This window comes from Elephantulus edwardii, unplaced genomic scaffold (assembly GCF_000299155.1).
Source record: "Elephantulus edwardii isolate Elephantulus edwardi_28Jun2011 unplaced genomic scaffold, EleEdw1.0 scaffold00019, whole genome shotgun sequence".
Classification (NCBI taxonomy): Eukaryota; Metazoa; Chordata; class Mammalia; order Macroscelidea; family Macroscelididae; genus Elephantulus; species Elephantulus edwardii.
The window spans coordinates 26,206,622-26,220,326 of record NW_006399769.1 but is presented as its reverse complement, the minus strand read 5'-3'; the positions used below and the strand labels follow the sequence as shown (position 1 = coordinate 26,220,326).

At 41.0% G+C, this 13,705-nt stretch overlaps 1 protein-coding gene across 4 annotated transcripts in view; it reads left to right on the top strand.

Moving 5' to 3' along the window:
- Positions 1–13,705, top strand: part of LTBP1 (latent transforming growth factor beta binding protein 1) — a 687,127-nt gene that overhangs the window by 508,239 nt on the left and 165,183 nt on the right. For all 4 annotated transcript variants that reach the window (XM_006882359.1, XM_006882362.1, XM_006882361.1 and 1 more), the window contains 3 exons: positions 1,720–1,845; positions 2,965–3,087; positions 7,890–8,009. In XM_006882359.1, coding sequence (XP_006882421.1) covers positions 1,720–1,845; positions 2,965–3,087; positions 7,890–8,009 — 369 coding nt within the window. The remainder of the gene's footprint in view (positions 1–1,719; positions 1,846–2,964; positions 3,088–7,889; positions 8,010–13,705) is intronic.

Sequence of the window (13,705 nt, the reverse complement as noted above, 5' to 3'; positions counted from 1 at the left end):
CCTTCTGCAGCAAGCGCTTCAGGTCCTCCTCAGTTTCAGCAAGCAGGGTTGTGTCATCTGCATAACACAGGACATTTACAGCCTCTAGAAAACCCCACTGGAGAGTCAACTATGAGTAGTATTCCACTCAATGGCATGTACGAACAACAGTAAAAAAGAACAACCAATATATACACATTTAGCATGCTGTTGTTGTTAAGTGCCGTTGAGTCGTAGGTAACTCATAGTGACCCTATGGATGAAAGTCCTGGACACGTCCTGTATAAATTTTGTCTGTTCTCCAGGTTCATAGGGTTTTCAGAGGCAAGCTTTTATGGAAGAGGACATCACTCCTGCTTCCAAGCTTGTTTTGATCTGGGAGCTCCACATTCTTCTAGGTTGTATAGCCCTGATGTGTCCTCTTGCTGTAGAGTGGTAACTTGTGGTTGCTGTGAAGCCGAACACTGTGAAAATAATGAGTCAAATGCAAGTATGGTGGGGAGCTCAGGTGGCCTAGTGGCAAGAAGCTGCAACTACAGTCCCAGAGGTGCACGGTTCGAATCCGCCAGATGCTCTGCTGGGGAAGGAGGTGCAATCTCCTCCTGTACCAGTCAGATCTGATTTGACGGTACACACACACAAAAATAATAAAATGAAAAAAAATGCAAGTATGGTTACCCGTGGTGGACAGTGTTTGGTGCAACTCCCCACCACACACACACATTTAGCGTATAATATTAATATGTTCTGCAATAAAATGTTAATATTAATCTAAGGGCTCTAATATTAATCTAAGGGTACATAAAGTCGCTATGAATCGCAAGCGACTCGAAGGCACAAAACAACATAAAATCTGATTTCTGTGTAACTGAAGCTATTAATGAATTTCTGCATAAAAGTTTTCATAAGTATTTCTTTTAAAAATTGAACCACAGAAAGAGAAGTCTAAGCATGGAGGGTATTTCATTTTTAATGTGTTAATTCTAAATTTAATCTTTTGAGGAAAAGAATTCTAAATAATTATTAGGGGAATATAAAGCAATAAAGGCATGCATCTAATTTTCACTATTTCAGAGAGTAAATGTCATACAGATGTGTGGCCTTAACAGTTTTGATGTTCTGTTTAAGTAAAATGGAGACGCCAACATGCCCCATAACCTGGCTCTTTTCTCTGTTGTTGTTGTTATTGTTGCTGTTATATTCCATTGAGTCTGAACCGACTCAGTCTCTGATGTACTGTCCCTGAAAACCCTTGAGCTGGTTTTCAGAGACAGAAAATCACATGAGAGGATATTGCCCATCCTGATTTCCTGTGGAGCAGCTGGTAGATTTGAACGGTTTATCTACAAAGTTGAGATGGGCAATAGGCATAATCTCCTCCCTGTCCTTTTGTAGGTACAGTATGGGAATTTCTTTCCTCATACTTCTGACTGTCCCAGTTCAGGCTCTGGAACTAGACGGCACGTTCCAGAGCTTACGTGACTCATCATGAGAACCCTAAGCACCCCTGAAATATCTCTCTCCAGAGCACTAATGGGTTGGTTTTTAGTTTTGGATTTTGGAGGAATGCACAGTTTACCCCCTCTCGCTGGTAACAGGACTTCAATTGCTGGAAGGAAACAACCATGTCTCCTTTTTCTTTGTAGCATGGGGGGTGGGGGGAAGGAAGTATTTTTCAGAACAAGAAGACTGTACCTTACATCAGTACACTCATCCTTTTCTATCTCCTTATGTTGACAGATATTGATGAATGTGCACAGATGCAACAATACTGCTCCCAGGGCCGCTGTGAAAACACCGAGGGGAGTTTCCTGTGTATTTGCCCAGCAGGATTCATGGCCAGTGAGGAGGGTACTAACTGCATAGGTAATGGCAGAGCTTTTCTTGATCTGTAAACTGTCCAAATCTGAGTTCTTAGATCCTCCAAAGACTCGTAAGTCCGGTGATTATTGAGGTGACTCAGACATTTTTATTACACACCTCTTTTGGCAGAATATCCCAGAGTGATAACAATAGTTTAACACTCTGCTCCAGACTGAAAAGTTGGCAGTTTGAACCCACCCAGCTGCTTCATAGCCATTGAGAAGCGTGTGGAGTATAGTTTTACTCTGATTCACATGTCATAGCTATGGGTCAGAATCAGCTGGATGGTAACAGATGGGTTTGTTTTTATGTAGCTGATGGTTGCTTTGTAAAGCACTATCTTCCAGCATAAACTCACTGTGATTGAGTAGAGTCCGACTCCTAGTGACTCTCCAATAGGGTTATAAAACTTTAAATCACTAGGGAAGAGCTTGCCAAGCTGTCTTCCAAACAGCTGGTTAGTGGACTTGAACCACTAACCACTGGGTTAGCAGCCCAACATGATGAGCTTTACCACCAGGGCTCCTTATCTTAGAGCACAAGGCATTGAGAAATAGAAATATGGATTTCTTGCCAATATTTTTTTGTAAGCAGAGTGGTAAGTGATTAATGTAGAAATAGAAAGATAACTAGTAAAGCAGGTATGAGCATCCAAGGGGGGGTAGGGTGGGCAGGGGGTGATCATAGGGTCCCACAATTTGGTGGGTGAAGGGAGGGGTGGGTAAAGGAAACGGGAAAGATCCGCCTGGGATCTGGAAAGACAGGGCAATGGTGGGCATACTTCAGTGTTGATTAATTTTAGAAAATATAATTAATTGGAGTGATTGTATCAAACACAGTGTGAATGAAGATAGTATGAAAAACAGTGCATACAAACTTTGCAAGCGAACCAGTATAAATTTTTAAAAAACCAAACAGCTTGTAAATGGGTGCACAGATTAGTGGCATTAAATATTCCTTTTGGATCTGCATGACTCCAAGTCTTCCCATTTTGACGCATGAGGAAGAGGTGAGAGTGGTAGTGCACTTCTTCCTTCTTAAATCTGCACTCACCTAGGAGCCAGGAGAGATTAAAAATGCAGTTTGGGGAAATAAAATTGGCAATGCCCTCTCCCTCCATAGATGTTGATGAGTGCCTGCGGCCAGACGTGTGCGGGGAGGGACACTGTGTCAACACCATGGGCGCCTTCCGCTGCGAGTACTGTGACAGCGGCTTCCGCATGACGCGCAGAGGACGCTGTGAGGGTGAGTGTGCGACCTGGACGTGGAGGGCTGGGTCCAGAACCCAGGTCCAGGGGTACCCAGGAGACACAGGTTTCCTCTGCTCCTGTAGTCCTGGGCCAAACTTTTCTGGGACTTGCATCCTCGTGACCTCCTTTGAGGAATTCAGTGGGGAATCACTCGCCATCTTCATACTCCCCTTCATGCATTCCATATCTGCCCTCACTAGCATTTGAAGTGACATCTCCGTGGAAGCAATTGGTCACAAAGCATCTGAGTTCAAACCCAGCATTAATTGCTGTGTCTAGGTCATTGACCTGGGAGCAATGATGCAGGTATAGCCATTGTTGATGTTTAAGGTCTCAACCTTTCACCTGGTTACATTCCTTTGCCTCCACTTCTTTCCGGCATGCGTGTTCTGGAACTTTCTTTCAGACAATCTTCAGAAAGACTGCCTGACCAATTCTGAGCCAAGGGCTATTGTGCCAGTTTAAGTTTCTCTATTATGACCAAAAAGGATAAGTTTGTACTTATTACAAAACTGTTTTGAGAAATGTTTATAGCAGGGCCAAAATTACTGTCCAGTTAATATGTTTATGCTTGTTTCCAAGTTACACAACCATCATGGTACCTTTCTTTGGTAATTTTTTTTTCTCCCAGGAGGACAGATGCTGACGTTCTACTTAAATCCTGCTGTGGACATGTTAGGAAGTAGAGCCAGGGCATGAGAAAGGCGCTGGTTTCTTGGGATCCTCTGCCTGAATTACCAGCCTTTTTCAATACAGTGAGGCTCCTAGACCTAGGAATTGGGGTTTAGGGGATGTGGGGGAGTCAGTTCCCAGCTGGCCTTGGCTTCTACATGGTGTTTATTCTCACCTGATGACCCAGGCCCTGAGGGAGAGCTAATTAGATACTTTCTGGCTGACTCCACCTGCCTCTTCTGTTGGCCTCTTGAGTTGCTAGTCTCCCCTTCCCTGGGGATCGGTTCCAGAGAGGAGTGAAAGGTTCACCACAGTGGATCAGACCAACCAGGGATCAGAATGAAGCCATGAGCCCTCCCCTGAGAGCCAGGGGCGTGAGGCAGGTGTAAAGTTCCTGATTACTTTTGTAAGGAATTGGCCTCCTATTCTTAAGAGAGGCACTGTGGGATTGCAAAGGGCCCCAGGCCATAGAATCCACCTACTCTGTACCTTGTGACCTGGAAGCCATGGCAGGTGCCTGGAATTGTGGATTTGATTCCAAAGTGCCACAATAAAAGCCCGTCATGTGAATTTTTTGGTTTCTTAGTGCATGTCAAAGTTGGGGTTGTACTATATTATTATCTGTTAAGTTTGCATTATGAAGCTTTTAAATATTATAAGAATTGTCAGCTTGTGGCACAGAGACAGGGAGTGAGAAGGTGCTATTGGAAGAATGGTGCTGACGATACAGATACAGAGATAGAGATAGAGATAGAACAGATAGATATAGATTTAGATATAGATGATATAGATAGAGATAGAGATAGATATATAGAGATACAGATACAGATACAGATATAGAGAGATACATACAGTTGATGCAGAATTGCTGCAAACCTGCCATTTGTTAAAAAAAAAAGCATACAAACAACAAAGCCTGCAGTATCTACAAAGTAAAATAAAAAGAAGTGTACCTGGAGTTATCTTACCGAGTTGTCACGGAAATAAAATGCGTGCTGCACTTTTCTTGTATGAGGCTTGTCACATTGTTAATACTCTAGAAGCACCAGTTTCATTAAACCTCTTTCCCTGACCCATTTTGCATCATATCTTCTCAGTACATCTAGAGAGAGAGAGAGAGAGGATAGTGGAGAAAGCTTAAAAACAGAGGGTAAGGAGTAGTAGTTAATCTTTATTAATATGTGTATGCAAAGGCATCCCAGCCTAAACCTCTAAATAATGATCCTTCCTTTACGTTCTAAAACAGTCCCACAGGAGATTATGAAAGTGTTTAAAACATAACAGTGTCAACAAGAACAGAAAGAATAGACCAGAACCTTGAAAATCATCTCATTAAATTGCAAGCAGTAAGACTAAAAATACAGAAATTATTTAACAGGAATACTGTCAGGGTTCCTTGAGTAAATAACAACTATTCTGTTCCCTTGAAAAAGCTTGGGAAGGAGGAACCAAGAGGCAGTGGTTTTCTGATTCCATTGTGGATCAGGACCAAATGTCCCCGGGCTTCTGGCTGACGGAAGATTTTCTCAGCTGTCCCTGACAAAGCTGTTTTAAAACTGCGCCAGTCTCCAACGAGGCTATTGTACTTTACAAGACATTATCTCATGCATCTTTACTTGATTGTTTTACTGTATGAAAAGGCAGGTGATTGTTAATTCAGAGTTGAGGGAACAAGCTAACAGAGATGAGTGAGAATTGCAGAAATTAAGAGAAGGTATCTTGGATTGCTCAGCTTTGCACCTTATTTGTTGAAGCAACCTGTCTCAGTGACATTCTCTGATTTAGCAGCTGTAATTCTAGCATTGAAAAAAGGAAAGAAAATCCAATCCAGAGGAGACTGTAATGCTGTTTGGAAAATGAAACTGGCAAGCACCATCTTTTTGTAGAACAAAGAGTCCCAGAACATCTGACCTCAAAACAACCACTGTGTGTCATTGTCTGTTGGCAAGAATTTTTTGCTGATAGAAATAAAAAATAAAAATTAGAATGCTGACCTGGTGCTTATTCTGTTAGTCTCCTCTTCAACTGTTTGACTTTAAGCCTCTTTTCCTCACATGCCTATGATACATGTTTTTGTTCTGTGCCTTCAAGTCACAACTGACTCATAGTCGATCCTCTAGCGGGTTTTCAGAGACTATAAATTGTGTGGGAGGAGATTGCTTATCTTTCTCCTGCAGAGCAGCTGGTGGATTTGAACCATGATTCTTTGGTGTGTCAGCAACCATCTTCTTCTCTACCAGTAGGCCACCAAATTTCATTTTGCTGATACGTTGTTGTTGTTGTGTACCATCAAGTTAGAACCAACCCATAGCTGACAAAACCTGCTGACACTCCAGCAGGTTTTCAGAGGCGACTAATCACACAGGGGAGGGAGACTGCTCACCTTTCTCCTGCAGAGCAGATAATGAATTTTAATCATATACCTACCTTGGGTTGGCAGCACAATACCTTACCCCTAAGCCACCAGAGCTCCCTTTAAATTTGGTTAGGAATCCTATTTCTATTTCTCATGCTCAAATGCACGACAGATCTTTGTGCATCTTCTATAAATATCTGTTTTATTGTGGCAGATAAATATGTAGCAAATTATTGGGCTTATCAAAGTTATTTATGCATAAATTTTAGTGACTAACATTGTGATGGGAAAGCCTGTTGTTAGGGACCTCTCTAAAGTACTCGGGAGCAACGGTGTCTCTCTGGAGACTAAGGTGCGTTTGATACGGGCCATGGTCTTTGCAATCACTTGTTATGAGTCAGAGAGCTGGACAATGACCAGGGAGGATAGAAGGAGAATTGATGCCTTTGAGCTGTGGTACTGGAGAAGAGTGTTGAGGGTACCATGGACTGCTAAGAAAACAAACAGATTCATCCTGGAAAGGCTTAAGCCAGGCTGCTCCATGGAGGCAAGGATTCTGAGGCTTCGTCTGACATACTTTGGTCATGTTGTAAGGAGAGACCGGTCCTTGGAGAAGGACATCATGCTTGGGAGGGTGGAGGGCAGGCCCAGGAGGGGAAGGCCCTCTAGAAGATAGATTGATTCGGTGACTGGGGTAATCGGGATGAGTGTGTTGGATATAATGAGATTGGCACAGGACAGCAGAGTTTAGAGCTATTGTACATAGGGTCACTAGGAGTCGCAAGCGACTCGACGGCACATAACAACAACTTATGTTCAGCATGTTGTTTTTATTTACCTTCAAATATTTTGAGCATACTCTTAACAGACTTATTTTTTCCTAAGTGTTTAATTCTCCCTTCCTCCTCCCTTCCAACAGCCTCTGGTGGCTATAAGTACACTTTAATGTCTGAATATCATCCTTCATCTTCCCTTTTTTCAATTTTTTCCCATTATCTTTAGAAGTGCCAAAAGCTGTTTCCATATTCTTTCCTAGACTGATATTTCCTATGGTTTTTAAAATATACATTTTTAAATGTTTAAATTTAAATTTAAAAATGCCAACTATAATTAATAAGTTAACCATACATATGAAGATATATGCTGAATAGACATTTATTTTTAATAGAAAAACACTACACTCTGTATGCTGTCATTGGATTTTCTGTAAAATCTTGGGAGCATGTGATGAGTTCACTGTATTCTGTCACACTTTTTTCACCACTCAAGAATTTCTATTATATGAAAAGTTTTAAATTATTTTAGTGTAGAATTTTCTTGATTCCATTAAGCCAAAATTAAGATTTCCATAGAGTTCCTGATTCCTGCACAGAGAACCTCAAGCCTGGTGCATATATGAGTTCTTCATTCTCATCTCTTTTCCCCTTAATTCATTCTGACAACATTTACTATCACTTGAAATGTTTGATGTCTAGGAAGTAGCCCCAGTGGAACTGTCTAAGTTCCTGGAGAGGAGTGCCCCGGCCCTGCCAGTTTAAGAATGGAGGGTCAAGTTCGTCCTTGGAATGTGTGCAGTTATTTTAGTCAAGGTGTACCTACCTGTGCATTGTTTTATGTGCTTAAGTGTGTTTCCCACGTGTCCTTCAGTTATTATTTTCCATACTGCATTATAAATATAACCTGATAACTGCTTTCCCCTCTTCAGAAAGTTAAGTGTTTGCTCTGGCAAGCTAGTAAAAGATATGTGATGTAGCTTTTTGACTTTTCAGATATTAACGAATGTTTGACTCCAAGTGCTTGCCCGGATGAGCAGTGTGTGAATTCTCCAGGATCTTACCATTGTGTTCCCTGCACAGAAGGATTCCGAGGCTGGAACGGACAGTGCCTTGGTAAGTTCCCACTAAAGTGTTTCTTTTGATGCATTTTCTAATGAAGTCTTGAAATGCAAAGTGAGCCAGTTTCTCTTAAAGTGAAAATAAATGTGAACTGCAGTGAACTCATATAATTCTAAGAAAAGTGAAGCCACTTTTTCTCATGGGGAAAAATAAGATAAAGGTTGTGATATTTCAAATGACGCAGAAGTGTAATTGAAACAAATTAGTTTCTGGCACTTGATAAACAACCCAGTCAGCACAGAGGAGAGAGGTGAAAAGGAAAAGGCCTAAGAAGGAGAAAAATTGCATAAAATGAGGCTACCAGAGACAAATAGAAGCTATTTTTTTTAAAGGAAACATTGCAAGAGAAACCACAAATAGTTCTGGCCCTTTATATTTATTTATTTATTCACGTAAATATTTGATAAATTATCACTGAATGCCTGTGTTAGACCTGGTCTTCTCAGTCACCGGCTTGCATCCAAAAGCTTGGCAGTGAATAAAGCTGACAGAAGAAGAATTGATACTGTTGAGTTGTGGTTGGAGAAGAGTGCTGAATGTTCCATAGACACCCCAGAAAACAAAACAGGTATGTCTTGGAGAAAGTGCAGCCGCAACACTCCTTGGAGGCAAAGGGGGTAAAGCTTCATCTTTCATACTTCGTGCATGTAGCTAGGTGAGGCTGTTCATTGGAGAGGGACATCGTGCATGGAAAGATGGAGGGGTGATCAATAAAGGAAAGACCCTCAGTGGGATGGATTGGCATGGTGACTTCAATGACGGGTTTGAATGTTTCAGAGATGGTGAGGATGGCACAGGATAGGACAGGGTTCAGGTTGACTGTACAGAAGGTCACTATTGAGTCATACTCGACTTGATAGCACCTAACAACAGCAACAACATGCACAGTGGCTTTAGTGCTAATTACTGATGTTAGTTGCTATAGAGTCAACACTGACGCATAGTCAACAAAACGAAATGCCCGGTGTCGTTCCCACAACCATTGATGAGCTCAAGTCCACTGTTGAGGGTGCTGTGTTTTAAATTACATTCAGTGTAGGTAGTTAATCTTCTAGCGTTATATCAGAAAACGCTCTGTTGTGATCCACAGAGGTTTCATTGGCTCATTTTTCAGAAGGGGAAGATCAGGCTTTTCTAAGGAGTCTGTATTAGTCTGAATGCTCTGCTTAAGCAAGACAGGTTTCTATCTCTACAGTCTGTGTAGCAAATCAATCTGGGCATTTATTTATCTTTTAGTTTGCTTCCCATTTAATACTTTTATGTTTCTGTTTCTCTGAAATCCATGCTGTATTGAATATGTAATTTAGATTATTCCTTTTCCTTTTCTTCGACTTATGTTTTTGAGAGCTCTCTTTCTCTTTCCCCCCTTCCTTCCCTTCCTCTCTCCCCCATCCCTTCATTCCTTCTCCCCACCTCTGCCCTCCCTCCCTCCCAAATTGTACTGGTTACTGAAAGTACAGGAGGAACAGAAATTAAGATGAAGCCTTTTTCATTGTACCTACTAACTACTTACTGGTTGGAGCCCTCATTGTGCAGTGATGGAGTTCTCAGCTACTAACTAGAAGATTGGCAATTTGATCTCACCAGTGACTCCACGAGAAAAAAAGATGAGGTGGTCTGTTTCTATAAAGCTCTGTGGCCTTGGAAACTCCTGCAGCAGTTCTCTGACCTGTAGGGTCACCATGAGTTAGAATCTGTCAGTGACAGTGGATTTTATTGACCATTTAGTGAGAGAGACATACATTCACCCAAACACCTCATGAGTAACTGGAAACTTGCAGGTGAGATGAGTGCTGGCAGGGTTGTGTGCTGCTGGAGAGCATATGATTTAACTGAGAATCTGCTGGGAAAAGAGGGTGAGAGGAAAGGAGAGAATTCTTGGGGCCAAAGAAACAGCATATGCAGCAAACTTGGGGAAGGAGGAAACAGGCATGTGTCAGAGCTCAAAGACCAGCTTGGCTAAAGAGTAGAGAACAGGGTCCTGGGGGATTGTTGCAAGGTGAAAGGCAGACAACAAAAGGCTTCCTTGCTCCTGTTAAAAGTGGTGCTCTTTATTATGAAAGCTCTGGAAAGACATTTGGGTGTTTAATAAGGGATAGAGTAGAGTGGGGTGGCAGAAACATTCTTTATTTCAGAACCGTTACCACAGTGTGGCAGCATCAACTCAGCCGCTAGACACAGACAACCCTTGGCCCTAAGCCCCACTTGTTCCCAAACAAAATTGTGTAACACTGGGATTATGAAACAGAATTGCAAGAAGCCACAAAGATTTCACTAATTGTTTATTTGATAAGCACTTATTTATGTAATTGGTACCACTGAGTACCATTTGGTTCTCATTTTTCCATTTGGCACAGATTTCAGAGTTGTCTGTCAAGGTTTCATATATGTTCAAACATTTTCACATATTAATGCCTATAATCTAGGTTCAATGCCTGAACGTTACATTAAAACACAAATATTCACAATATTAGTGCAACCATTACTCTGATTCATGAACTTAGTAATGGAATGTGGCTGATTAAATTGGCAAGGGATTACCCTTTAATGTAAATGCATTTATCTAGATAGAATAATAGTGTTAAGTGAATTCATATACCCACTTGCATAAAATCAATCTAATTGTGACCACTTTGCTCCATTTAGTGGAAATGTAACACCTTTAAAAATTCTTTTGCTTTAGCCAACCAGATGACTAGAATCATAAGCAGCGGAAATATTAGGTCATTTTGTTTCTTAACAACTTGTTCCAAATAATAGCTAAGGTCATGTATGTCTTACTATTAAGAGTTAGCAGTGCATTTTCCTTTGTGCTGTGAGTAAGGGTTTAGGCCCAGATCAAGCCGCTTCTCAGTGATATAAAATTGCAGGTTCTATTCATTTTGAAATCACAGCTCTTCGAACTTCTCATTAGGGGTTTTGTAGGCTAGACCAGAATAGATTTTGTCTTAATGTTTTTTGGCATGTGTTATTTTTGGGATTTTTTTTTATAGTAGTAGTGCTGTCAAATGTCAAAAAGTTGAGTGTGACAAAAAGCAGATATTGTAATCAGCCTTTGTTCTCACACTGAGCCGGTGATTTGAGTGGATGTTTCTGCTGCAGCCTGAGGATGCTAAGGAAAGCCCAGCTCTGTCTGTTTGTTCTTGAGGTGCTGTACATTTGCATTCTCACCATCATACCTCTGGTACTGTAAATTATACTCCAAAATGTGCAGTTCTTTCTTAAACTTAACCTTTTGAGTTGACCTCATTGACAATGCAATTTGATATCTAGTTCTTCATTCATTTAACTAATATATTAAACACCTGCTATGTGCCAGACACTTGTCAACATCCTACAAATGGAAAGTGAATAAAATACTATTCACCTGATAGAGCTTATGTTTTAATGATGAGAAGTAAACTAGTGAACATATATCTGATGTGACAAATCTCATGAGGGGAAAAATAGAGCCAAATGAGCGAGAGAGGTGTTCTGTATAACCAGATGCTGGTTGTGATGAGGAAAACTCCAGATGACAAGTTAGCCACAGGATATCACTTGCTAATGAATTGCTGAAGATCATTTAAAAATGACTAGAATTGGTACTAAACACTAGAGCAGAAGCGACCCTGTTACAACACCTATTAACCCTGTACCTGTGTTTGCTTATAACAATTTCTGTACACATTCAGAAAGGCCTCACAGAATGATCCAGCTTACACGGCATGAATACAGAGAGGTTATTAATTGGTTTCAGAAACATCATCAGTGAAAGAAGCAGAAAGTGTAACTTATACAACAATCCTTGAACAACACAGAGGTTGAAATGGCAATTCATACTGAAGCCATGTAATGGAAAACAGAGTCAAATCTATATGATAAGTGATGAGTTTTAAAAGTAAGGTTCTTGAGCAAATAAAGCTGTATTGTCAGAGAAGGGAACCCTGTCTGGTTTAAAATCAAGAAAGGTGTGTACCAGGAGCTATATCCTGACTCCATACTTGTTCAGTCTTTATGCTGAACAAATCATTAGAGAAACTGGACTTCATGAGGAAGAATGTGGCAGCAGGAGCTGTAAAAACAGTGTTAAGCAGACGACACCACTTCATTTGCTGAAAGTGAGGATAACTTGAAACACTTGCTCCAGAAGATCAAAGACTACAGCCTTCAATATGTATTACATCTCAACATCAAGAAAACAAAAACCCTTACAACTAGGTTACCAACAGGCAACATCATGAAAAACAACAAAAGATAGAAATTGTGTATAGTTGCATCTCACTTGGATTCACCATCAACTCCCTTGGTACCAGCAGTCAAGAAATCAAAAGACTTGTTGCATTGGGCTAAGTGTGCAGTCAGGGGCCTCTTCAAAGTGCTAACGCGCAAGGATGTCAATTGAAGGACTAAGATATAACTGGAACCAAACAACAATTTTTTCAGTTACTTCCTGTGCATCTTAGAGTTGGACAGTGAATAAAGATGACAAAAGAAGAATTAATGTCTTTGAATTGTGTTGATATAGAAGAGTACCAAATATCTAAATATCCTGTGGACTATCAAGAGAACAAATGTGTCTTGGAGAGGGTGCAGCCAGGGTGTTCCTTAGAGGCAAAGATGGTGAAACTTCCTCTCACGTGCTTTGGGCATGTTGTTAGGACGGGCCAGTCCTTGGTAAAGGACGTCATGCTTGAAAACGTGGAAGGTCAACAAAGGAGGGGGGACCCCTCAATGAGATGGACTGGCACAGTTGACTGTCATGATGAGTGCAGGTCTGGCAGAGATGAGGAGGCTAGCACACAGTAGGACAGGATTCACATCTATCATTCATTAAGTCACTGTGAATTGTAGTCAACTCAGAAGCGCTAACAATGATTTAATATCTGTGACTACAGTTCCCTGTGACCAGTTATGCTTTTCTATTCTTTCAACATGGATACATTAGGATATTTATAAGGAATTTTTTCCAAATCTAGTTGAAAAAGCCCCAGACTTTGGGGCTTGAGGCTTTTTCAACTAGATTTGGAAAAATATCCATCTGACATACTTTGGACATGTTGTAAGGAGGGACCGGTCCTTGGAGAGGGACATCATGCTTGGTAGGTTGGAGGGACAGCACAGGAGGGAAGGCCTTCTATGAGGTGGATTGATTCAGTGACTGGGATAATCGGAGTGGGAGTGTCAGAGACAGTGCGATTGGCACCGGACAGACCTGAGTTTAGGGCTGTTGTACATAGGGTCGCTATGAGTCGCAAGCGACTCGATGGCACTTAACAACAACAACAACAGTTGAAACAGCATCTGCTTCAGGCCATTGTTTTCATAAGTACTTGTGATGCTTCAGAGACCTGGTAAGTGGATAAAAACAGCAGAAGAAGAATCAGTGCCTTTGAGTTGTGGTGCTGGAGAAGAGTATCAAACATACCGTGAACTGCCAAGAGAACAAATAGGTCTGTTCTGGAGAAGGTGAAGCTAAGTTGCTCCTTGGAGACAAGGATTGGTTTTTTAAATAAAATTTTATTTTAAAATTTTTTAAAAAAGAGGGGAAAAAACAATTCCACTTTTTAAGTATATATTTTTTCAACAATAAAGCTATGTCAATGAACGACCACTTGGCCAACTGACTGGAAGAGATCGATATTTGTTCCTATTCCAAAGAAAGGCGACCCAACAGAATGTGGAAACTACAGAACAATTTCACTGATTTC